The 26,180-nt window shown below is 45.3% G+C and overlaps 1 protein-coding gene across 1 annotated transcript; it reads right to left on the bottom strand.

The window, feature by feature from the left end:
• Positions 1–25,858, bottom strand: PSPN (persephin). The gene is made up of 2 exons (XM_040341729.1): positions 25,774–25,858; positions 1–398 (listed from the first exon to the last, which is right to left on the bottom strand). The coding sequence occupies exons 1-2, from the start codon at positions 25,856–25,858 to the stop codon at positions 1–3; spliced, it is 483 nt and encodes a 160-aa protein (XP_040197663.1).
• Positions 25,859–26,180: the final 322 nt, after the last annotated feature.

Below are 26,180 nucleotides of genomic sequence, written 5' to 3'. Positions count from 1 at the left end.
TCAACCAACACAGCCACATGCTGCAGCAGAGAGCTTCTCCACCGTATGCCACCGGTGGTTGTCGTCCAGGAAGGCCACGTCCTCATAGTGCGTGGGTCGACAGCAGGGTCCCCCAAATATCTTCTCTTCCAGGAGGGAAGGGAAGTCGCTTTTCTGTAACAGGCGGGACAGGATCAGGTCGTGGTTGGTACGAGATCTGGGACACCCTCCACTGCAGTACTTGAATAGGACGGTCTCTTCTGAATCGTACCCAAGTCCCAGGTCCCCCACTCGAAGAAGCAGTGTCTTCTGGCGGCATTCTCGATCCTCTAAACGTAGCCGACCTCCAGCCTGAGCCAGCCGCCTCCTGAAACGTAGACGTGGGCCACTGCCAAGCAACGACGAGAAGCCACCAGCATCTGTGAGGAGACACAAGTAGTACAGAACTTAAGTTATCATGCAAACAGAAGTAAGCTATATTCAACAAACTCATTTCAAACTCTTTACAGAGTTAGTAGTGTATTTTTATTATATTGAACATCATAAAAAGCAATATGGTAACATACAATAATGGACGCTGTATCTCTGCTGAAAATGTTCAGTTTACGAAATTGCGATAGTATCATATCTGTCCTCACCCTGGGCATGCGTCTCCCTTCTGGCTGCATGTCAGCATCTGTTGCAAATTTCAGACATTTCGGTGTGTGTCAAGGCACTTCTGCTCTTTGAAGATTGTCAATTTGAAGGCCTTGTTGACCCAGACTCATAGGCCAAGATTCTCAAAGGGCTTACGATGGCGCAACGCCATGTACGCCGTCGTAAGTCCTAATCTGGGCCGTCGTATCTATTCTTAGAATCAGTTATGCATAGATATCCATTAGATCCGACAGGCGTAAGGCTCTTACGCTGTCGGATCTTAAATGCAATTTTTTTTTTGCCGCTAGGTGTCGCCTCCGTCGTTTTCCCCGTCGAGTATGCAAATTAGCTATATACGCGAATTCCCGAACGTACGCGCGGTCGCCGCAGTGAAGTTACAACGTTTACATTAGGTTTGCGCGGCGTAAAGTTGCCCCTGCTATATGAGGGGCAACCAATGTTAAGTATGGCTGTCGTTCCCGCGCCGAAATTTGTAAATTTACGTTGTTTGCGTAAGTCGTCCGTGAATGGGGCTGGATGCCATTTACGTTCACGTCGAAACCAATGACGTCCTTGCGACGTCATTTGGAGCAATGCACCCTGGGATATTTTTCGGACGGCGCATGCACAGTATGTTCGGCGCGGGAACGCGCTTAATTTAAATGCTCAACGCCCCCTACCCGGCTAATTTGAATTAGGCGGGCTTGCACCGGGTGATTTACGCTACGCCGCCGCAACTTTACAGGCAAGTTCTTTGTGAATAAAGCACTTGCCTGTAAAACTTGCGGCGGCGTAAAGTAAATAAGATACGTTACGCCCGCGGAGTTTTAGGCCCATCTACGAGAATATGGGCCATAGCTCCCAACTGTCCCTGATTTGGAACAAAGTCCCTCTGTCCCTCTTTCCTCCTCATTTGTCCCTCATTGTGGTCTGATCTATACAGTTGTATATAAAATGCACTACTTATCTATCAAAAAATGTTTCCCAGTGCCAAACCTTTCATCCAATTTCTAAATTGCTGCATTTGTAAATTTCAAAAGCCAATATAAAGGAATAGTTATTAAATAAAAGGCGTGCAAAGTGTTACAGGTCATTTTCTTTCTAAACCAGCCACAGCCTGAGCATAAAAGCCTGTGCCAGCATGCTGCAGAATGGGACTTTTGCTCTCTGTGTGGAATCAGTGGCCCAGCATGCCCTCCACTTAAAGCGGAGCTCCACCCAAAAGGGAAAATTACACTTGTTTGCAGCCCCCCCCCCCCCCTTCCACTGCCACATTTGGCACTTTTTTGGGAGGAGCCGCTACCTGTTTTCACAAGTACCCGCTCCTATTTCCTGCTCAGATTGCCACGTCGCTCTACCGTGATGTTCGGCCCCTCCTCCCCCCCCCGCAGCCTTCTGGGGGGGACACAGGTCCCAGAAGACTGCGGGTTCATTCAGAAAGCGCAGCAAGACTCACACATGCGCAGTAGGAAACCGGCTGTGAAGCCGGAAAGGCAGCGCTTGCACCCAAAGCCGACTGAAGAATCGGCTTGGTTGCAGACATTGCTGGAACCCTGGACAGGTAAGTGTCCTTATATTAAAAGTCAGCATCTACAGTAATTGTGGAGACTGCAGCTCCAATTTAAGCCATAGTACACACTACTAATGTTTTGTTTTTTTTGTTCAACCGCTGTACTAACTATGCAATGTTAATAAATAGTGTTGGGCGAATGGTTTGGGTCAAGCAAAGGTTCGACCCGAACATCACCTGGCCAACACCCGAATTAGCAAGTTATTTGGTGTGATGTTCGCCCGCCAACTGCCCCACAATGCACTGCGCGATGCATAATGCATTCCAAGCCCTGATTGGGCAAAGCTTTGCTCAATCAGGGCACAGTGAATAGCTGGTTGTTAAGAAGCAGGGCTGGGATGCTGGCCTTCACACAGTCGATGAGTAGTCATCCGCTCTCATTGGGCTTCACCACTGAGAGCTGAAGTGAAAAAAAAAAATGGCATGGGGGTCCCCCCCACTAATCGGGCCTGGTATTAACTTTAAGGGGAACCCAATGCCAATTTTTTTTTTAAATGCAGCCTTGCAGGCCAGGAAAGGGGGGGGGGCAATCGAGAACCATACCAGGCCACATGCCTCAACATGGGGGGGGGAGGGGGTGCTTTGAGGCAGGGGGGCTCTGCATATTGATGGGGACAAGGGCCTCTTCCCCACAACTCTGGCCGGTGATTGTGAGGGACTGCGGGCAGAGGGCTTATCAGAATCTGGAAGCCCCCTTTAAGGGAGGGAAGACCCCCAGATGCCGCCCCCCCATGTGAATGAGTATTGGTACCCCTACTCATTCACCCAAAAAAAAAACAGAAACACGGTTTTTGACAATTCCTTTATTAAAAAACAAAGTCCCAGACGTAGATCCATCATCAATCACGACAGACACTGCCACCGCCGGACGCCGTTTGACAGTTCTTAAATAGGTAAGGGGTGGGGTCACCTGGTGGCCCCGCCCCCTTGTGACGTCATTCAGTGGTCAGCCTTCCTCTCGGTCAAATTTTTTTTTCCGGTGGCGGCGGGTGTCGATTGTTAAAAGATCTACATCGGAGGACATTGTTTTTACATTTTTTTAATTAAAGGAATTGTCAAAATCTGTGTGTTTTTATTTTTTTATTTTATTGTTGTACCCCATACTCATTCACATGGGGGGGGGGGGGGGGACCTGGAGGCCTGGTATGCATGGGGGGGGGGGACCCCACGCTGTTGTTTTATTTAAAAAAAATATTTGGTACCATCAATGCAAAATAAAGTTTAGTTAAAATATCGTTTTTTAACCACTTCACTACTGGGCACTTTCCCCTCTTCCTGCCCAAGCCAATTTTCAGCTTTCGGGCGCTGTCGCTTTTTAAATGACAATTGCGTGGTCATGTAACACTGTACCCAATTACGTTGCTTTAAAATTGTTGCCGTCAGGCGCACACGCACCCGACGCGTTCTTCGTGACCATGACCGCGGAACAAACAGACTCGGTTTCCCGTGATCGCGTCACGGAGTGGCAGAACGGGGATATGCCGTTGTGAACAAGGCATGTCCCTGTTATGCCTGTGATCAGGAGCAGTGATCACTGTCGTGTCACTTGTAGCCCAGCCACCTCACAGAATCACTCCCTAGGACACACTTAACCCCTTCATCTCACCCTAGTGTTAACTGCTTCCCTGCCAGTGTCATTTACACAGTATTCAGTGCATTTTTATAGCACTGATCGCTGTATAAATGACAATGGTCCCAAAATAGTATCAAAAGTTTCTGCCATAATGTCGCAGTCACAATAAAAATCACTGATCGCCGCCATTACTACAAAAAAATAAAATAATAATAATAAAAATGCCATAAAGATACCCCCTATTCTGTAGAAGCTATAACTTTTGCACAAACCAATCAATATACGCTTATTGCAATTTCTTTTAATCATAAATATGTAGAAGAATACGTATCGGCCTAAACTGAGAAAAAAAAGTTTTTTTATATATTTTTGGGGGATATTTATTATAACAAAAAGTAAAAAAGAATGCATTTTTTTTTCAAAATTTACGCATTTTTTTTTAACGCGCTAAAAATAAAAACCACAGAGGTGATCAAATACCACCAAAAGAAAGCTCCATTTGTGGGGAAAAAAAGGACGTCAATTTTGTTTGAGTACACCGTTGCACGACCGCGCAATTGTCAGTTAAAGCGGTAGTTCACCCTCCTTTCCATCATTAGACCATTACATTCGGCATCGTAGCGCGAGCTACGGTATGCCGGTCTTAAATTTTTAATCCCCGTACTCACTGTGCTATCGATGATTGAAGTTTCCGACTCCCACGGGGAATGGGCGTGCCTATGGAGAGGGAGGATGATTGACGGCCGGCTCTGGCACGTCACGCTCCCCGAAGACAGCCGGAGTAGGTCTCGGCTATTCACGGCGCCTGCGCACAGGCTATGCGCAGGCGCCGTGAATAGCCAAGCCTATTTTGGCTATTTCCGGAGAAGCGTGACGTGCCAGGGCCGGCCGTCAATCACCTTCTCTCACCATAGGAACGCCCATTCCCCGGATTCTTCAATCATCGATAGCACAGTGAGTACGGGGATAAAAAATGTAAGACCGGCATACCGTAGCTCGCGCTACGATGCCGAATGTAATGGTCTAATAAAAAAAAACTTTTTTTTTTTTTTTAACAGGGTGAACCCCCGCTTTAAAGCGACGCAGTGCCGAATCACAAAAAGTGCTCTGGTCAGGAAGGGGGTAAATTCTCCCGGGGCTGAGGTGGTTAAACAGAACACGGACAAACTCTGTGATGCATACGTTTCCTTTTAAAAAACAACTCCACCTTAAACTGGTATTGCAGTTGTGTGTTGTTTCTAGCTAGTTGGTGAAATTGCTGAGTTCTTACATATCCTGGGGACACCCGGTATGAGATCTCCCAACCAGAATTTACCAAATTGCAGCAGATACACCAAAGCCTCGCACAGGCAACACAATATAATTATCTGAAGATTCGAGGAAAAAGAACCTTGGCCTTTAGAAACAACACATTTGAAATCTACTATAAAATATAATGGTAATATAAAATAATATAAAAATGATATAATAATACACTGAATAAAATTGGCTCAATAGGCATAACAGTATAACATAAATTTAGAATTTCTATCATTTTTAAGCAATGCAATATCATTTGGTGTCACTTGTTATAGTGTCTACATACCTTGCTGTGACTTTGGTCCTTTTCCTGCCACCCCGCTTGTGCCAGTGCTGCCCACAGCCGCAGGGGTCGCACCTCCCAGTAGGGTCAAAGTAAAGGTGACCCAGAGTGACTCGCACCTCATCCTAGGAGCCGTGTCTCAACCAATCTGTGTGGATAATCTGCAGACCCCAAATTTATACCCATTGCCTGGGATGTGTTAACCTGTCACATACCGGACCTTTCCACATCCAGAACGTGGTGCATAGACGGGGGGAGTGTTTGGAAAAATCAAAGGATTTCCTTAATTCCTTACCCCTGCATCACCCACCCCCAAGAATGTGCCATGTGTATCATCACATATACTCTATATATTTACAGCTATGCCTATTGTTATACTATCTATCTATCTATCTATCTATCTATCTATCTATCTATCTATCTATCTATCTATCCTGCGTCTCTCCTTCTTTATCATGATCATATTTCACACAGGAATCCTAGGTAGCTAGCAAAAGGAAAGTAATAGCAAGCCTTGCAAACAAATGGCATAGACTTAGAACTAGGGTTGTCCCGATACCGATACTAGTATCGGTATCGGTGCCGATACCAAGCATTTGCCCGAGTACTTGTACTCGGGCAAATGCTCTGATGCCTAATCCGATACTTTGTCAGTGGTGCTTCTGTCCCCACGCCGTGTACCGCTCCGGTCCTCCTCCAATCTCTGCTCCTGTACCCTGCCGGGCTCTGCATTGATCCCCCTCCATGCTCCGCTTGTGTCCCCCGCCATGCTCTGCATCGGTCCCCCGCCGTGCTCTGCTCATGTCCCCCGCCGAGTACCGCTCCGGTCCCCCTCGGTGCTCTGCTCCAGTACCCTGCTGTGCTCTGCATCGGTCCCCCTCCATGCTCCGCTCGTGTCCCCCACCATGCTCCGCTCGTGTCCCCCTCCGTGCTCCGCTCGTGTCCCCCGCCGTGCTCCGCTCGTGTCCCCCTCCCATGCTCTGCTCCGGTCCCCCTCCATGCTCTGTTTCGGTCCTCCGCTCCCCTCTGTGTACCGCTCCGGTCCCCTGCCGTGCTCCTCCCCCCCTTTGTCCCCGATCAGTCAGGATGGAGGAAGGAGCCCTTTTCCGAATGAACAGTCAGTGATCTTTTTTTTTTTTGTCAGTGATCACTGACTGTCCATTCATAACTGTGTTACAATGTCTCAGTTCATGAATGGAGAGTAGCCGCTGTCTCCTTTACATTCATCTACAGTGCAGTTGAGCCTGTCTCAAAGAGGAGATATCAGGGGTCTGTTAAGACCCCCAATATCTCACCAAAGCCCACCCAACAGGGCTGATAAAAGCAAAAAAAAGAATTGTAAAAATAATAATGTTAAATAAAAAAAACACACTGACACCGCCCCTCCAAAAGAAAGCATTGTAAAAAAAAAGAAAAAAAATTGTAAAGAATATTTAAAAAAATTAATTGTAAAAAATAAAATTGAAAAAAAAAACTGACAGTCCACACGTAAGTACTGCATATTAGTGTCACTGTCAAAATGAAATTGAAAAAAAAGTATCGGTATTCGGTATCGGCGAGTACTTGAAAAAAAGTATCGGTACTTGTACTCGCTCTAAAAAAAGTGGTATCGGGACAACCCTACTAACAGATCCTTCATCGTATACTTATGTATCATTGTTACATACTTTTGGCTCAACTGGCCAATCCCCGTAGAAGCAGAAAAATCGCTTTAATAGCCACCACTATTACAGTGATCCTCGCTATCTTCCTGATTCCCCTCTTTTGATATCTCAATGAATGCAAGGCATTCTGTAATTGGATGAGGTGGAGAGGTAGGGTGGTGATGTCACGATTTCCACCTGTCCAATCACTGAACGTTTGCATTCATTGAGAAAAAATGCAAGGTGTTCTCTGAATGGTGCCTGTGCAGAGCATACGACCCCCTCCGTGGTTACTACGCAAAGTGGGAGCCAGAAGCCAGCGAGGATCACTGTAGTAGCTACTACAGCAATTCTCTGCTTCCACAGGGATTGGTTAGGTATGGAGTGGTTGAATCCTCCTTCCACCTCGCTTGAGGGTTTTTTTTTTTTTTCACTCAGCCTGCTGTCAGTTGTTTCGGTTTCTATCTGTGTCCTATTTGGGAGATTTCTTTTCACTTGCTGTCCCATAGCTACAACATGAAGTTGGAGAAAATCCCTCCAAAGTGAGGAAAATGCCACCCTAGGGTCAGCAGAACTAGTGTCCCCATTGGCAAAGAACCCCTCTATTGCTTTTCTGATGACAACTCAAAATTTGGGATTTTCTTTCACTCTCGAGGATTATACCTCATACACACGACCATTTTTTCCCGTCAGGAAAACCGATGGGAATCGCGGCAGGAAAACTGCCATGACAACTTTTTGGTCGGGAAAACTGGCCATGTGTATGCTTCATGGCAGTTTTCTCGAAAGGAAAACCGCTGGGAATCGCGGCAGGAAAAATTAGAACATATTCTCTTTTTTCCTGCCGCGATTCCCGGCGGTCTTTTTTCCGGCAGGTTCCCTACGGGAAAAACTGTGGTGGAGCATACACACGGTCGGGATTCCCGGCCAAAGCTCTCACCGCAGTTTTCCCAACGGGAAAACCTCTGGTGTGTACGTGGGGAAAGTGATAGAGCAGGTTCTCGGTTATCCCCCCCCTCCCCGGGATTCCCAGCGGACTTTTTACCGCCGGGAATCCCGATTGTGTGTACGGGGCATAACAGTGACTAGGACGAATTCGGAGGAAAAATATACCTAATGGGAACATAGACAGCAATAAAAACCTGACCAGCTGTTCAAATATCTTGCTATCCAAAACGGAAAAAAAAAAGTTATACTGTAAAGCCCAACCTTAGGCACAATAAAATAAATAACCCTTACGTTCCTAAGCCCTACCCAGGGCCGTCTTTACCGCAGGGCAAATGGGGCAGGTGCCCTGGGCCCTGTCACTGTTGGGGGCCCAAAGCAACCCCCTTTTTTTTTTTTTTTTTTAGGGGTCCGGAGGCCCCCAGGGGCCCGGAGCCCCCCAGGGCCCCAGATGGCAACCCCCCCCAATTTTTTATTTATTTTTAAATAAAAAAAAAATTTTTTTAATATATTTTTATTTTTTATTAAAGGGACAATTTTTTAGGGGTCCCCAGGGGCCGGAGGCCCCCAGGGCCCCAGATGGAAACGCCCCTTTTTTTATTTATTTTTAAATAAAAAAAAAAATGTTTTAATATATTTTTATTTTATTTTTTATTAAAGGGCCATTTTTTTTTAGAGGTCTGGGGGTCCCCAGGGGCCCGTAGTTCCCCAGGGCCCCGGATGACAACCCCCCTTTTTTTATAAAAAAAATCTTTTTTTATATTTTTCTTTATTTCTTATATATATAATATAATATAAATGTTATTATTATTATTAAAGGACCCAGAGGTCCCCAGGGCCCCCGGATGGCAACCCCCCTTTTTTTTAAATTTTTATTTCTTTTTTTTCTTTTTCTTTCTTTTATATATATATATATATATATATATATATATATATATATATATATATTTGTATTAAAGGGCTCAGAGGTCCCCAGGGCCCCATGTGGCAAACACCCTTTATTTTTTTTTATAAATGTTTATTTTTTTATTTTTGTTTATATATTTTTTTTATTGAAGGGCCCAGAGGTCCCCAGGGCCCTGGATGGCAACCCCCCCCCCTTTTTTTTCTTTTTTTTATAAATGTTTCTTTTTTATATATTTTTTTTTAATTTTTTATTAAAGGGCCCAGAGGTCCCGGATGGCAACCCCCTTTTTTTTGTAATTTATTTTTATTAAAAAATAAATTATTAAAGGGCCCAGAGGTCCCCATGGCCCCAGATTGCAACCCCCTTTTTAAAATATATTTTTTCTATATATTTATTCCTTTTTATTAAAGGGCCCAGAGGATGGCTACACCCCTTTTTTATATATATTTTTGTTTATTTATTTTTTCTTTTTTTGTAAAGGGCCCCCGCTTCTAAATTCGCGGCAGCCCCCCCCTGCTTCTCAATTTCAGGCAGCAGCACCCCCCCATCCCGGTTCTCTGCTCCAGGGGGCCCATGCCTGAAGATGTGTAAGTGGCCCCATAATTCCTGATGGCGGCCCTGCCGCCCGTTAAGCCCCTGTGCTGCCCACAAATCAGGCTGAAAATCATCAGCGGCACGCAGCCAGTGACAGTACCCGCTTACCTTCCCAGTGTTTTAAAATGTACAGCACCCCTGGCTTCCCTTTAGACGTGCACTTCTCCCTTCCTGCCACTGGGTGCTGCTTGTATATAAAAGTGAATTAGAATGTGATTTTATAACATCCCCAGTTTTCTCTTCCTGAGGCTGACTTCTTCATGTCCTGCTCCTCAAGGTATGTCACTGTTTGCTAATCTATATTGTAAATAGAAGTTTTCTGTAGAGTGTGCCCAAAGTCTTTATAATATTTGATGATTCACTGCAGGTCTGATCAGTGTTTTAAAAAGTTCCTCTATTTCACAAATGGCATTTCATGGGGTCACAGCACCGTCTGTCCATTCTGCTTTAGCACCATGGGACCCCATGCCATGCCATGTGTAAAATAGAGGAACTCTTTAAATCACAGACCAGACCTGCAGTCCAGGCTGAGTAAGGCCTCAGAGCACATGGCATTACTGTCTGTATTTAACTGCTTAATGGGCTTATTTTGGGCCTGGCTGGTTCACATGTATGTGTTTTGGCGGCCCACATTTGCGCAGGCATAGCAGCCCATTCATTTGCATGGGCCGCCATGCCTGCGTTTCCTGCAAAGAAAAGCGCATGCCTCATGTAATAGGCTGCACACACGGCACGCCTATGCCCATCAAGCACTGAAATACAGCACTGTCTGTTCATTCTGCTGTCTGCTGTGACTTATCTGCAGTTCCCGCACTGTCAAACTTGCTGCATTTTTAGACGTTTAGGTCACGCTTTTTAAAACACAGTGGGGATTATTTACCAAAGGCAAATCCACTTTGCCCTTCAAGTGCACTTGGAAGTGCAGTCACTGTAAATCCAAAGGGGGGCATGCAAGGAAAATAAAAAACAGCATTTTAGCTTGCACGTGATTGGATGATAAAATCAGCAGAGCTTCCCCTCATTTCAGATCTACCCCTCAGATTTACAGCGACTGCATTTCCAAGTGCACTTGCAGTGCACTTGTAGTGCAAAGTGGATTTGCCTTTCGTAAATAACCCCCAGTGTGTTTGTGTGTGCAAGAACTGCAGGTAAGTAGCATGGTGCAAAAGCAGAATGGATTTCAAGGCAACTGTATTTTTAAAATGCTGAATGCACCTTTTTTCTGCAGGAAACAAAGGCATGGCAGCCCATTCAAATCAATGGGCTGCTGTACCTGCACAAATGAGGACCGCCAAAACATACATGTGAACCAGCCAGGCCCAAAATAAGCTGGAGGGGGGCCCAAACCATATTAAAGACGGCCCTGGCCCTACCCACCCCCCCCCCCCCCTATTGCATTGTGTAAGGGGGTAGCTCGGTAGCGGGGGGGTGTGACCCCCTGGATGGGTTCACTACACACGGAACGATACAGAGAAACAGCCGAAGACGGTTGAAAACAAAGAATTTGGTTTATTCTTCCATCTTGCTGGAAACAAGTGCAAGCATCCAAACAGCATAAACAAAATCAAACATAAAATAAACCCTGGCCACTTGGGGCGTCTACCTTCACCACACAGGAACCTATCTATTGAGTCTGGCACAGCCTACTGCTGAGCAGACACTGCTGGTCATACAGCAGAAAAACAAATAGTCTTTTTGATTTTTATCACACAGAAAAATCAACAGCACCTCACCTCTTCAGAAGTATTTCTGTTCACTGCTCTCCTTCACTCAAAAAGCCTCAGGATGCAGCAATCAGTAGTAATCCTCTGGATTACTTATAGAGGCCTTAATTGCCTCATTCTGAACAGCTGAAGTTTTCCAACCCCCTAAATCTTTCTGGCTGCTTCTGCAGCCGACACCTGATAATAATTGGTATATTGTCTAAACAAGGCAGAAATGTATCTCCCGTCTGTGACAACACCCACAGATTTACCTGACTTCCTGTCACAATGGGTTCAATGTTTGTTAAGTCAATGGGTTGCAGAACAGCCTGTACTACTTACCTTTTTTGTTGCTCTGGCAGGCTCCCTCGATCCGTATGCTGGGTCCCCCGAACCCTCTTTTGTAAGTTTCTCCCGATGCAATTCGCACCCCTGCCTCTATCACATACAATACGCGTGGTTGCTCAACCTGTGGCCCTCCAGCTGTTGCATAACTACAAGTCCCACAAGGCATTGCAAAGCTGACAGTTACCAGCATGACTCCCAAAGGCAGAAGCATAATAGGACTTGTAGATCCGCAACAGCTGGAGGGCCGCAGGTTAAGCATCCATGCAATACAGGATTAATGGTCCTACACTGTATGTGATGACAAGGCCCCGTCCCACCGCTTCGGGAAAAGGAGGAGACAGCTGCAGTGGGGAGTCAGGTCAGTAGTACAGCCTTTTCTGCAACCATTAAGCATTTAACCACTGCAGGTTTTGGTGTGGCCAGAGATAGGCTTTAACCACATAACAACAGGGCCATAGCCAAATGATGGCTACAGCATGGTCGGATAACTATAGGAGGGCGTACTATGATGTCCTCCCAAAATCTGGAGTGTCCGTGCTCGCTGGAATCACTGGAGTGTCTGTGTTCGCCGGGTTCTCTGGAAACACAGCTCCACAAGGATCGGGGTAAAGGGCCAATCCCAGCGGCCCTTTACCATGTGATCCCTCCATCCAATGATGTAGCGATCACTGTCAAAAACTAGCGTCATGTCAGGTTCTCTCCACTGCTCACACAAATCGTGTGAGCAGAGGATGAAGAAGATACTTGAGTTTTCTTTTTCCTTTTCCAAGTGCCCCATCTGTACCCCAGCAGTGCCACACCTGTGCCCCAGAAGTGCCACATCTGTGGCCCATCAGAGCACATCTGTGCCACAGCAGTGCTCTACAGTACCACATCTGTGCCATATCTTTGCCCCATCAGTGCTCTACAATGCCCCTTTAGTGCCACATCAGTGCCCAGCAATGCCCTATCCGTGCACATCTGTGCCCTATCAGTGCCACATCTGTGCTTTACAGTGCCACATCTGTGCTACGTCAGTGCCACATCTGTGCTCTACAGTGCCATCAGTAAGTACTCATCACTGCCACCCTATCAGTGGATCCTCATCAGTGCCGTAAAAAAATGCGCCCTGCATGTTGGGCCTCTGTATGTGGCTAGGCTGTGTAAAAGTCCCACATGTGGATTTGCCATATGTTTTGGGGTGTAATTTTAAGTATGCCTATGCCTTGTGAGAGAAATAACCTGCTAATAGGACAATTTTGTGAAAATAAAAATCTTAATTTTGCAAAGAATTGTGGGTAAAAAATTACAATTTAAAAAACTCACCATGCCTCTTACTAAATACTTTGGAATGTCTACTTTCCAAAAAGAGGTCATTTGGGGGGTATTTGTACTTTCCTGGCTTGTTGGGGTCTCAAGAATTGAGATAGGCCGCCAGTACTTTTACTATTTTTTTTTTTCATATGGGTACGGTGCTGCATGCCTAAGTAATTGTCATTCAAGGTGTGAGAGCACTGACAATTGGGCTGGTTAGAAAGGGGGTTTAAGTGCCCAGTCGGCAAGTGATTATGAAGCTTTTTTTTTTTTTTTATAAAAATAACAAACATGCCTATTCTTACCTGCTTTGTGCAATGGTTTTATGCATTAAAGTGGAGTTCCACCCATAAATATAACATTACATCAGTAGTTTTAAAAAAAATTCATTAGTCCTTTAAGAATTTTTTTTTTTTTTAAATGCCTTCAAAGTGTTGTTGCTAGGCAGAATAGTTAATCTTCCCACTTCCTGCACCTAGGTGCTTAAGCTTCCTAACCTACACCGCACAGACTCCTGGGAATGTAGTGGGTGTAACTTTCCAGGAGTCTGTGCACTCCCCAGTCTCAAAGAACCATGTGACTTGGACAGTACAGGTGCTGAAACCTGATCTGAAACCTATTACACTGCTTGTGCAGCACTGAGCATGTGCGAGATCTGCAAGGCTAAAATCCAGGAAGTCATACAGTCTGGCTTCATGATGCCCACACTTAAAGCGGGGGTTCACCCTTAGAGGGCACTTTTCCCCCTTAGATTCCTGCTCGTTATTACTAGGGGAATCGGCAATTTATTTTAAAATATGTGCAGTACTTACCCGTTTACGAGACGCATCCTCTCCGTCGCTTCCGGGTATGGGCTTCGGGAATGGGCGTTCCTTCTTGATTGACAGGTTTCCGAGAGGCTTCCGACGGTCGCATCCATCGCGTCACGATTTTCCGAAAGAAGCCGAACGTCGGTGCGCAGGCGCAGTATAGAGCCGCACCGACGTTCGGCTTCTTTCGGCTACGAGTGACGCGATGGATGCGACCGTCGGAAGCCTCTCGGAAGAATGTCAATCAAGAAGGAACGCCCGCTCCCGAAGACCCATACCCGGAAGCGACGGAAGAAGATGCAGCTCGAAAACGGGTAAGTACAGCACATATTTTAATATAAATAGCCGATTCCCCTAGACCGAACGAGCAGGAAGCTAAGGGGAGATTTTTTTTTTTTTTTTAAATGGGTGAACTCCCGCTTTAAGATGGCCCCAGTCAATTTCTATTTTATAAAGTGTCTAAATGCTGTAACAACCTAACAAAACGGACCTTAGTTTACAGACTAACTTTACTAGAATACAGGCATACCCCACTTTTAAGTACACAATGGGACCAGAGCATGTATGTAAAACGAAAATGTACTTAAAGTGAAACAATACCTTTTTTCACTTCTAGGGTGTAGTGGGGGATCAGGGGCTGTAGTGGGGGTGTCAGGAGCTGTAGTTGAGGTCTCAGGGGCTGTAGTGGGGGTGTCAGGGGCACACTGGAACAGGGCAGGCTATGCTCTCTGAGCTTCATCTCTTTCTACTGCGGCTGCAAAGTGTCCGTACAGTACTTGTAAGGCACTTTACATACACTTGCGGGTATGTCCTTACTCGCGAGTGTATGTAAAGTGAGTGTACTTAAAGCGGGGTATGCCTGTACATTAGGCTTGTGTATTACAGGGGTATTTATATTGAAAAAGTGAAATTGTGGCCGGAACTCCGCTTTAAGGTGAAATCTCTTGAGGCTTTAGAACCACTTTAGGTTGTGTGAGGGTAAATCCTCCTTCCAAGATGGATAGAAAGTAACAAAAAAAAAAGGATATGGATCTTTTAACTATTTAAGAATTATTGAAAACTTTAACAAAGTTGTCCTGCTCCTCTCCCTCTGCAAGTATCATTGAATAATACAGTGGAAAAATGTATTGTTACACTGAATTTATTTTTTAATTCATCAATAGATTAAAGGTGTAATCTTTGTTTGCATGTTATTAATCCCTAATTAACTTCTTCCTCACTTTAGCTAATGTTTTTATTTTTCTATTAATATGCCTATGACCCTCCTGTTTATTATTTTAATCCTCAAAAAAATATCTTTGCGGGATATAAATGTAGAACCATTTTAACTACTATAGATACATTCAGCATCTTACCCACTGTGTACTAAAAGTAAACTTTTATTTTAACCACTTAAGCCCCAGACCAAAATGCAGCTAAAGGCCCAGGCCAGGTTTTGCGATTCGGCACTCCGTCGCTTTAACAGACAATTGCGCGGTCATGCAACGTGGCTCCCAAAGAAAATTGACGTCCTTTTTTCCCCACAAATAGAGCTTTCTTTTGGTGGTATTTGATCAAAATATTTTTATTTTTTGCGCTATAAACAAAAATAGAGCGACAGTTTTGAAAAAAATGCAATATTTTTAACTTTTTTCTATAATAAATGTCCCCCAAAAATATATAAAAAAACATATTTTTTCCTCAGTTTAGGCCGATACGTATTCTTCTACCTATTTTTGGTAAAAAAAATCGCAATAAGCGCTTATCGGTTGGTTTGCGCAAAATTTATAGCGTTTACAAAATAGGGGATAGTTTTATTGCATTTTTATAATTTTTTTTTTTTTTTTACTACTAATGGCGGCGATCAGCGATTTTTTTTTGTGACTGCGACATTATGGCGGACACTTCGGACATTTTTGACACATTTTTGGGACCATTTTCATTTTCACAGCAAAAAATGCATTTAAATTGAATTGTTTATTGTGAAAATTACATTTGCAGTTTGGGAGTTAACCACAGGGGGCGCTGAAGGGGTTATGTGTTCCCTTAAGTGTGTGGCTGTAGGTCTGACGTCATCGGTCGAGTCTCCCTATAAAAGGGATCACACGATCGATGCAGCCGCCACAGTGAAGCACAGGGAAGCCGTGTTTACTAACGGCTCTCCCCGTTCTTTAGCTCCGGGGAGCGATCGCGAGGGGGTCGCTAGAAACGAATAGCCGCCCCCTCATCCCGGATCGCTCCCAGACGATTTCCGACCGCCGCATGTACCGGGGGGGGGGGGGGGGGGGTCCCGATCGGACCCACGTCTAGGCAGGGATGTACGGGTACGCCCATCTGCCTGTACGTGCCATTCTGTGGACGTATATGTACATGCGGCGGTCGTTAAGTGGTTAAATGCTTTTAATATAAATACACTATAAATACACTTTCTCAATGTATTTTTTGCACATCTTTCCATGCAATGGAGATTTACTAAAACTGGAGCACTATATATTAAAACTACGTTTGCTGGTCAAAATAGAAAAAAATATGTAATTTTGGCTGTAGATTACATAGGATATATAACACTAAAAGAAAGCCTTGTTTATCCCTCAAAAAGCAACGTATGAATTACTTTATTTTAAAGTGGATATAAACCCAAATTTTTTTTTTGATGTCACAATGTAGAGTATAAGATTTCCTATCATCTGTGCCCAGTCTTGCCACACAAAGTTAACCCAGCTCTGAGCAATCCTCTTTTATTGTTCAGTGAAATAAAACAGACTTACAGAGAAAAACCTTGGTCCATTCCACCCCTTGCTGTGAGTGACATGTTATTTACATATCTCATGCACTAGCCTGGAGGCAGGCATTATTTTTTAATTCCCACCCCCACTCCATTTCTGAAGTCATGTGGTTACTTTTCTGGATTTTGACTGGATGTTAGTGATCATAGCAGAATTTAGTGTAAGAAATACATAGGAAAAAATGCATGTTGACAAGGGGAGTGTAGAGGAGGGTGGGGAGTCTACTGACATCACGACTCCACCCACAGAGCTCCAGACAACAGACCCACCCACAGAATCTGCAGTTTTTCAGTTCTTATAACAGACAGAGGGGAGACATTTGACAGGTAAGGATACATGCAGGAGGCATCTATATCCCTATAGCAACGTTTCTCAACCAGTGTGCCGCGGCACACGGGTGTGCCGTGAAGATGCTGGCTGGCGCGTGTTTCCCTGAGGGGAGGAGAAGAACAAAACGAGTAGAGGTGAAAAGAACAGTGAGGAAACAAAACAGTGAGGAGACACAGGTACAGTACTTGTACCTGTCATTTTCAATGTATGAGAGTTTTATTGCAGGCATGGTGTTTCTAAAAATAAAAAATAAACTTCATAACACTTGTTGGCAGGGCCGCCATCAGGAATTATGGGCTTCAGCATGGGCCCTCCTGGAGCAGAGAAGCGAGGGGGGGGGGGGGTGCTGCCGCCTGAAATTGAGAAGCGGGGGGGGGGGGGGGGCTGCCGCAAAAAAAAGAAGAAATAAAGAAAAATATATATAATAAAAGGGGGGTAGCCATCCGGGGCCCTGGGGACCTCTGAGACCTTTAATAAAAAGTAAAAAAGAAATAGAAAATATATATATATATAATTTTTAAAAAGGGGGGCCCTGGGGACCTCTGGGCCCTTTAAAAAAAAAAAAAAATATATATATATATATATATATATATATATACACACAAATTATTATAATTTTTTTTATAAAAAGAAATTACAAAAAAAGGGGGGTTGCCATCCGGCACCTCTGGGCCCTTTAATAAAAAATAAAAAAAATAAACCTCTGGGTCCTTTAATAAAAAATAAATAAAAAATATATATATAAAAAAATAAAATAAACATTTATAAAAAAGGGGGTTTGCCACATGGGACCCTGGGGACCTCTGAGCCCTTTAATAAAAAAATAAAAAATAAATAAATATATATATATATATATATATATATATATATATATAAAAAATAATAAAAATGTTATACAAAAAAGGGGGGTTGCCATCCGGGGCCCTGGGGACCTCTGGGCCCTTTAATTATATATATATATATATATATATATATATATATATATTAAAAATAAAAATAAAAAAAATATTAAAAAATATATATAAAAAAAAGGGGGGGGGTTGCCATCTGGGCCCCTGATGGCGGCCCTGCTTGTTGGCACTTTCATTGCCTCACCTTTCATTGCAGGCATGGTGATTTTTTTTAAAATGTAATATAATATACATGGGCTATGTGGGTTATTATTGAAAGTGATAACTGTATACTTTAATACTGCAGTTTGGCCGCAGAGCAGGTGTAGCGCAGGATACCTGCGGTTTTCATGTAGTTTCTCATTGGCTTCTATTATGTCCCTCATTTTTGGTGTGCTTTCAGAAAATGTACCAAAAATTTACTACATATTAGAAGTTTATGAGAAACCACATGAAAACCGCAGGTACCCTGCGCTACACCTGCGCCAGGAATGGACTGGCCATTGGGACTACAGGGAGTTTCCCGGTGGGCCGATGGCTCAGTGGGCCGGCTTCAGTGACATTGGTCCGCCGCCCCCCTCCGCTCCTCTGTCTCTCCCTCCCCGCAGAGCTCACCTCCTCTCCCTCCCCGCAGCGCTCACCTGGGGGGGAACAGAGAATCAGCGGGAGGACCAGAGGAGCAGGGACGACGACAGAGGAGCATGGGGGAGGGGACAGACAGCAGACTCAACAGCTATGGCCTGGGAGTTTCTCACTTCTGCCTAAACTTGTCCCATAAGGGGGGGCACCAAACTGATTCTTTGCCCTGGGTGAAATAATGTCTAGCTTCCCCACTGGTACTGCATATAAAAGTACCAGTACCAACCGTTCTACTCTAATAAAGTAGAATGGCTAGTGGCTAGTGAAGTGGGAGAGGGGTTGTGGGTGGCCGGGGGGTGCGGGAGTTGTCTGGCCGCCATAGGAGAGACAGTCTGGATGAAGTCCAGGGCCAAATCTTTGTCCCAGTCCAGCCCTGACCTGCGCTATTGAAGCCAAACTGCAGTATTGAAGTATACAGTTATCATTATCAATAATAACCCACATAGCCCATGTATATTATATAAAAAAGAAATAAAATCACCATGCCTGCAATGGAATGAGTCAATGTGAAAGTGCCCTAATTGTAACAAGTGTTATGTAGGTTTTTATTTTTTTCCCCACAAGACCACAATTCGCTACAAATTTGGAATGGTTTGCCGGGGTTATGGCTGAAGATATCAGCCATAACCTATGGTATTGGTATGAAAGCGTTCCGAGCAGCTCTTGAGCCGCTGGAACGCTTTCAGAGGCGAAGTCCCCCCCTTCCATCATCTTGCCTGAGAAACAATCCAATGGAGTGGCCAGCTAGTCCCAGAGGCGATGAAAGAGTAGATCCCCTTTGATTGCCTAGAAGGACCGAAGCAACGCCATGACTTCCAGTCCAGGCTGAAAGTAAACTATTTTTTTTTTTTTTTATCAATAACAGTTTTATTCAGAAGTTTTCAATACACGTATACATGCAGGACCATACACGTAAGCAACATCTAGCGAAGTGGTCAGTTACATATATGACATTCTGCATAGCTCTATCTGACCAGTTATGTGTCTTCTTCACAAAGTAGCGAATAGTTCGTACTGAGCCTTAGCTACATAAACCGGTTAAGTGCAAGGTACGAGATAAACATTTCAGTGCAACATTGTACTAGTGAACAATCTTGAATCATCCGTGGGTTCACGGGAATAGAGAAGAAGAAGAGAAGATAAGAAACGGCAAAAAGAAGAAGAGAGGAAAGGGAAAAAGAGGGGGTGGGGGGGGGGGGAATGGGGTGGGAAATCACCTGTGCGGTTCAGCTACCTGATCTGGGCTCCTCCTCCCGGCGGTGCCAAAGCACCCAAACCTCATCATGGGCTTCCAGCCTGTCTAGCATTCTGGCCGTCATCCTCTCCATTAATTCCACATCTTTTATCCTGGCGTACAGGGCCTCAGGGGGGGGTGGGGCGGAGCGCTTCCAGTGTAAAGCCACCAGACATCGCGCTGCTGTGAGGATATGTCTGGTCAGTTTCTTGTAGGGTGCTGGGATTTTCGGGGGGGGCAAACCTAATAAGTAAACTTTCAGGGTCAGGGGGAGCGTCCTGTCTAGAAGTCGGTCCAGTAATTGCTGTACCGAGGTCCAGAAGGGGACGATCAATGGGCAGCTCCAGTAGATATGGATAAGCGTTCCCCTGTCCTGCTGACAGCGCCAGCAGCGGTCCGAAGTGGTCGGGTAAATGGCGTGGAGAACATCAGGTGTCATGTACCAGAAGTAGAGGATTTTATATATGTTCTCCTTGTATAAAGTACCGCTTGAGACCAGATCGCCCGCCAGTGTTCCACAGAGATCTCCTCGCCCAGGGCCTTTTCCCACCTAAGCATATATGCATGTTTGCCTGCCGTTTCCACGGGCCCAGAGTTCAATATTTTATATATGTTAGAGATCAGGCCCCTCTGTGCTGTACCTGCCAATATCAGCCTTTCAAAAGCCGTTGGGGGGGAAAACTGGAGGTTTGGAGCGATAGTCAGAGCATAGTGGCGTATCTGGAGATATCCATAGAACTCCTGGCGCGGCAAATCGTGCTTGGCCTGTATGTCCGCGAATGTGCGCATTTTGCGAGTCAGGGGATCCACTAGGTTCCCAAAGTGGAAGAGGTTCCTCGTTGTCCATGGAGCGGACATCCTGTGAGTGAGGCTATCTGGGATTTTGGGGTTGCCGGCGAAAGAGGTCAGGAGGGAGCTGTCGGAGGTTAGCTTATGCTGGCGTATCAATTTGCGCCACGTGCGTCTGAGCTGGGCCATAGGACCTAACAGGCGACCGGGGTCAACCTCCACATCCGCACTCCACAATAAATTGTTTGGGTGCACCGGGGCCAGCCACAGCTTTTCTATTTGTGTCCATTTGTTGTATGATCGTAGCGTGAACCAGGAGGTTACTGCTCTCAACTGGGTCGCCTGATAATACTTAACTAGATCAGGGTATGCCAGACCCCCCTCCGACCTCGCCGCCAGCAACACCGACCGGGGGATTCTATGACGCTTGTAATTCCACGTAAACTGGAGCAGATCTGTCTGAAGTTTTCTCAAATGGGCGTAGGGCACTGGAATGGGCAGGGTTTGAAATAAGTAGAGTATTTTTGGGAGGATCGCCATCTTTACTGCCGCTACTCTCCCCAGTAGGGAGATGTGGTGTTTTCTCCATTGTTGTAAAAGGGTCCTAATGCTGCGGAAAAGAGGGGGAAAGTTCTGCTGGTAAATGGTGGCGTAAGTGGGGGTGATGTGGATCCCCAGATACTTCAGTGAGTTTATTTATTTTTTTAAAGTTTTTTATAAAGTGATATAAAAACAAACAAGAAAAATAAATGTAAAAGAGACAGGGAAAATAAAAAAAAGTTTAATAAATAAGACAAGGGCCCGGATTCACGTAGAATCGCATATCTTTGTGCGGGCGTAACGTATCCTATTTACGTTACACCTCCGCAACTGTTACAGGCAAGTGCCGTATTCTCAAATAAAAGTTGCGGCAGCGTAGCGTAAATAGGCCGGCGTAAGCCCGCCTAATTCAAATGTGGTAGATGTGGGTGTGTGTTATGTAAATTATATGTGACCCCACGTTATGCTTTTTACAAACGGCGCATGCGCTGTCCGTGAAAGTATCCCAGTGCGCATGCTCCAAATTAACCCGCAAGAAGCCAATGCTTTCGACGTGAACGTAAATGACGCCCAGCCCTATTCGTGAACGACTTACGCAAACGACGTAAAATTTAAAAAAATTTACGCGGGAACGACGTCCATACTTAACATTGGTACGCCTCATATAGCAGGGGTAACTTTACGCTGGGAAAAGCCTAACGTAAACGGCGTATCTGTACTGCGTCGGCCGGGCGTACGTTCGTGAATTCGCGTATCTAGCTGATTTACATATTTCTAGGCGTAAATCAGAGTACACGCCCCTAGCGGCCAGCGTAAATATGCAGTTAAGATACGACGGCGTAAGAGACTTACGCCGGTCCGATCTAATACAAATCTATGTGTAACTGATTCTAAGAATCAGGCGCATAGATACGACGGCTCGGACTCTGGAGATACGCCGGCGTAACTCGTTTGAGAATCCGGGCCAAGGTGTTTAAAGCGTTGCTTATGGAGATTTTTAAGTACCAAAGTTTGTCATCATTCCATGAGTGTGAGCAATATTAAAGCGTGACATGTTAGGTATCTATTTACCGGCCATAACATCATCTTTCACATTATACCCCAAAATTGGGGTATATATTGTGTTTTGTTTTAATTAATTGAAGTGAATTTTTTACAAAAATAAATGTGTTTGCAAAACCACTGTGCAAATAGCATGTGGCATAATTTTTTTTTTCCACATTTTTGGTTTAGTGATTCGAGATTCTGACAGATTTTAAAGGGTGCCTTGGTTGAAAAACACTGCCTTATAGATCAGCACTATGGCAGTAGTTTAGAAAGGAGGAGAGTGGGTTTACATCCACTTTAAGTAATGACAAACTTCCCCAAAAAATATACAAAAAACAATTATTGCTCTTGTCCTTGGTACGAGAGCTGAAGTGGTTAAAATGCATGATTTATAGAGACTAGGCAAGTACAGTTGTAATAGGGGCTTTGTGAACCCTAAGGAATTCTGCATCAATGACTCAAGACTTCAGTGAAATCATAGAAATTACAATATTTTTAATTTTATGAAAAGCCAAGCTCTTTTATTTTTTGATTTTTGATATAAGTATAAGCCGAGTTTTTCAGCACATTTTTTTGTGCTGAAAATGCCCCCCTCGGGTTATACTCAAGTGACCTTTTTGCGCCTGATCTCCCGGATTTTGGGGACCCGGTTCCGCCCGGCTTTGGTCCCCTGGACCCAAACTTGGCACACATATAGCCCCACTCTTCATCTACAAGTGTGCAAAGTTTGTTGTCCTGGGGACCTACGGCCGGGTAGCACCATTTTTTTCAAAGTCGGCACCCCTTCCATAGACTCCCATGTTAAACAGTCATTTCTCCGGTAACTTTGGGGACCCGGTAGGTCCCCTGGACCGAAACACATGTAGCCCCAGTTCTCCTCTACAAGTGTACAAAGTTTGCTGCCTGGGGGACCTACGGCCAGGGAGCACCGATTTTTTAAACCCGGGCACCCCTTCTATATACTCCCATGTTAAACGTAAGTCATGGACACAGTGATGCATGGGCACAGTAAGGCATGGACACAGTGAGGCATGGGTACAGTGAGGCATGGACACAGTGAGGCATGGGCACAGTGAGGCATGGGCACGGTGAGGCATGGACACAGTGAGACATGGGCACAGTGAGGCATGGACACAGTGAGGCATGGACACAGTGAGGCATGGGCACAGTGAGGCATGAACACAGTGAGGCATGAACACAGTGAGGCATGCACATGGACACAGTGAGGCAAAGTGAGGCATGCAGATGGACACCCTAGGCCAGGGATAAACAATTAGCGGACCTCCAGATGTTGCCAAACTACAAGTCCCATGAGGCATAGCGAGACTCTGACAGCATCAAGCATGACACCCAGAGGCAGAGGCATGATGGGACTTGTAGTTTGGCAACAGCTGGAGGTCCGCTAATTGCTTATCCCTGCCCTAGGCTTATACTCGAGTCAATACGTTTTCCCAGTTTTTTGTGGTAAAATTAAGTGCCTCAGCTTATATTCGGGTCGGCTTATACTCTCGTATATACGGTAAGTGTGCCTTAGTCACTCAATGGGAACAGGGCCTGGAAACAAGGAGGCACTTTGGCCCGGATTCACAAAGCACTTGCACCGACGTATCTCAAGATACGCCGCGTAAGTGCAAATATGCGTCGTCGTATCTGTGCGCCGGACCCACAAACTAAGATACGCCTAAAAATAGGCTTCATCCCGCCGACGTAACTTGCTTACTCTGGCGTAGCGTGGGCGCATATTTAGGCTGGACGCATGGTGGCGCTCCCATTGATCAGCCATTCAAATATGCAAATGAGAAAAATACGGCGATTCAAGAACGTACGTGTGCCCGACACAGGCTACGAGTGGTGCGTAAGTTGTACGTCCGGCGTAAAGTTAAGCCCCATAAAGGAGGTGTAACCCAGCAGCAGACATGCAAAGGTCTGCACCAAGGAATACAAGCCGCCGTATTTTACGTAGTTTACGTTGAACGTGTGTCTGGCTGGGCGTAGGATACGTTCATAGCGTAGGCAGTGATCCGGCGTATCTTAGGTAGTTGTTCCGATGTGGTTGTGAGCATGCGCAGGGGGATGCGTCCACGGCACGATGCATGCGCAGTTCATTAAATGTACTTGTCTGTCGCTCGGACCATCATTTGCATGGGGTCACGCCTCATTTGTATGGGTTTTCAATAAATCTACGCCACGCCGACACAGTGTTGGAAGCAATAGCTTGCTGAATGCAGTGCTTGCCTCTCTGCGCTGCGTCGGCGTAGCGCACAGGGGGATGCGCTGCGTCGGTGTAATGTGTGCCTGCTGTCTGTGAATCCGGGCCATACTGTCTATGGCTGAAACAGGGGCGGACTGACAACTCATGGGGCCCCCGGGCAATGGGAGATTATGGGGCCCCCGGGCAATAGGAGATTATGGGGCCCCCAGGCAATAGGAGATTATAGGGCCACATAGTATACACACACACGTATACAGAATTTATGATTTTGTGGTAATTTTTCAGAGAATATGAATGATAACACAAAAACTTTGCTTTCACTCATGGTTAGTGTTTGGCTGAAGCCATTTATTATCAATCATCTGTGTTTACTCTTCTTAAATCACAATGACAACAGAAACTCAAATGACCCTGATCAAACGTTTACATACCCCAGTTCCTAATACCGTGTATTGCCCCTTTACCATAAATGACAGCTTGTAGTCTTTTGTGGTATTTGTGGATGAGGCTCTTTATCTTTTCAGATGGTAAAGCTGCCCATTCCTCTTGGCACAAAGCCTCCAGTTCCTGTAAATTCTTGGGCTGTCTTGCATGAATGGCACGTCTGAGATCTCCCCAGAGGGGCTCAATGATATTGAGGTCAGGAGATTGAGATAGCCACTCCAGAACCTTCACTTTATTCTGCTGTAGCCAATGACAGGTCGACTTGGTTTTGTGTTTGGGATCATTGTCATGTTGGAATGTCCAAGTACTTCCCATGCGCAGCTTCCTGGCTGATGAATGCAAATGCTCCTCCAGTATTTTTTGATAACATTCTGCATTCATCTTGCCATCAATTATGACCAAATTTCCTGTGCCTTTGTAGCTCACACATCCCCAAAACATCAGCGATCCACCTCCGTGTTTCACAGTAGGGATGGTGTACCTTTCATCATAGGCCTTGTTGACTCTCCAAATGTAGCGTTTATGGTTGTGGCCAAAAAGCTCAATTTTAGTCTCATCACTCCAAATGACTTTGTGCTAGAAGGTTTGAGGCTCGTGTCTGCTGTTTGACATATTGTAAGCGGGATACTTTGTGGCATTTGTGTGGTAATGGCTTTCTGCTGGCGACTTGACCATGCAGCCCATCTTTCTTCAAGTGCCTCTGTCAGGGAAATAAACAGCTTTGATCTGTCCAGCGTGTCACATGACATCCTGGCTGCCTGTGAGGAAGTAAACAGCCTCACTCTGATTCAACGTGTCACATGACATCCTGACTACCTGTCAGGAAGTAAACAGCCTCAATCTGATTCAGCGTGTCACATGACATCCTGGCTGCCTGTCAGGAAGTAAACAGCCTCAATCTGATTCAGCGTGTCACATGACATCCTGGCTGCCTGTCAGGAAGTAAACAGCCTCACTCTGATTCAGCGTGTCACATGACATCCTGACTACCTGTCAGGAAGTAAACAGCCTCAATCTGATTCAGCGTGTCACATGACATCCTGGCTGCCTGTCAGGAAGTAAACAGCCTCAATCTGATTCAGCGTGTCACATGACATCCTGGCTGCCTGTCAGGAAGTAAACAGCCTCACTCTGATTCAGCGTGTCACATGACATCCTGGCTGCCTATATAAGCTGAGCAAATCCCCAAGCAAATTGCTGTTTTGTCTTCAGCTTCCTGTGATTCTCAGTTCCTGTTTCCTGCCTGCCTGATTTACTGCTGTGACCTGGATTGCCTTTAGACTACTCTGATCACTCCTTACCTGACCCTTGGCTTTGCTTATTGGACTTCGCTGCTATCTCCCGGGTTTGACCCCCTGCTTGTAACCCAGACTTTGCTGCCAGCATCCTGCACCTGACCTTCTTGCCTGTGACCCTTGATTAAAGTTTGAACACTGCTGATTGGCATTCTCAATTCCTTGGATATCTTTTTATATCCCTTTCCTGTTTTATACAGTTCAACTATTTTTTCCCACAGATACTTTGACAATTCTTTTGCTTTCCCCCATGACTCAGAATCCAGAAACGTCAGTGCAGTACTGGATGAAAGATGCAAGGGTCTGTCAGGAGTCCAGAAACTCATTGACCTTTTATACACACACTAATTACACGCAAAGATCACAGGTGAGGATGGTTACCTTTAACCACTAGAGTACCGGGCCATCGTCAA

This window comes from Rana temporaria, chromosome 3 (assembly GCF_905171775.1).
Source record: "Rana temporaria chromosome 3, aRanTem1.1, whole genome shotgun sequence".
In the NCBI taxonomy this organism is placed as follows: Eukaryota; Metazoa; Chordata; class Amphibia; order Anura; family Ranidae; genus Rana; species Rana temporaria.
The sequence above is the reverse complement of the archived record's forward strand: the minus strand, read 5'-3'. Positions and strand labels throughout refer to the sequence as shown.

Bases quoted from the DNA above. Each gene is read 5' to 3' on its own strand.
- PSPN (XM_040341729.1), bottom strand. From the start codon at position 25,858: ATGCTGGCAGCAAAGTCTGGGTTACAAGCAGGGGGTCAAACCCGGGAG. The intron at 399-25,773 runs GTAAGGAGTGAT...GTCTCCTCACAG, and splicing joins TAAGCAAAGCCAAGGGTCAG to ATGCTGGTGGCTTCTCGTCG.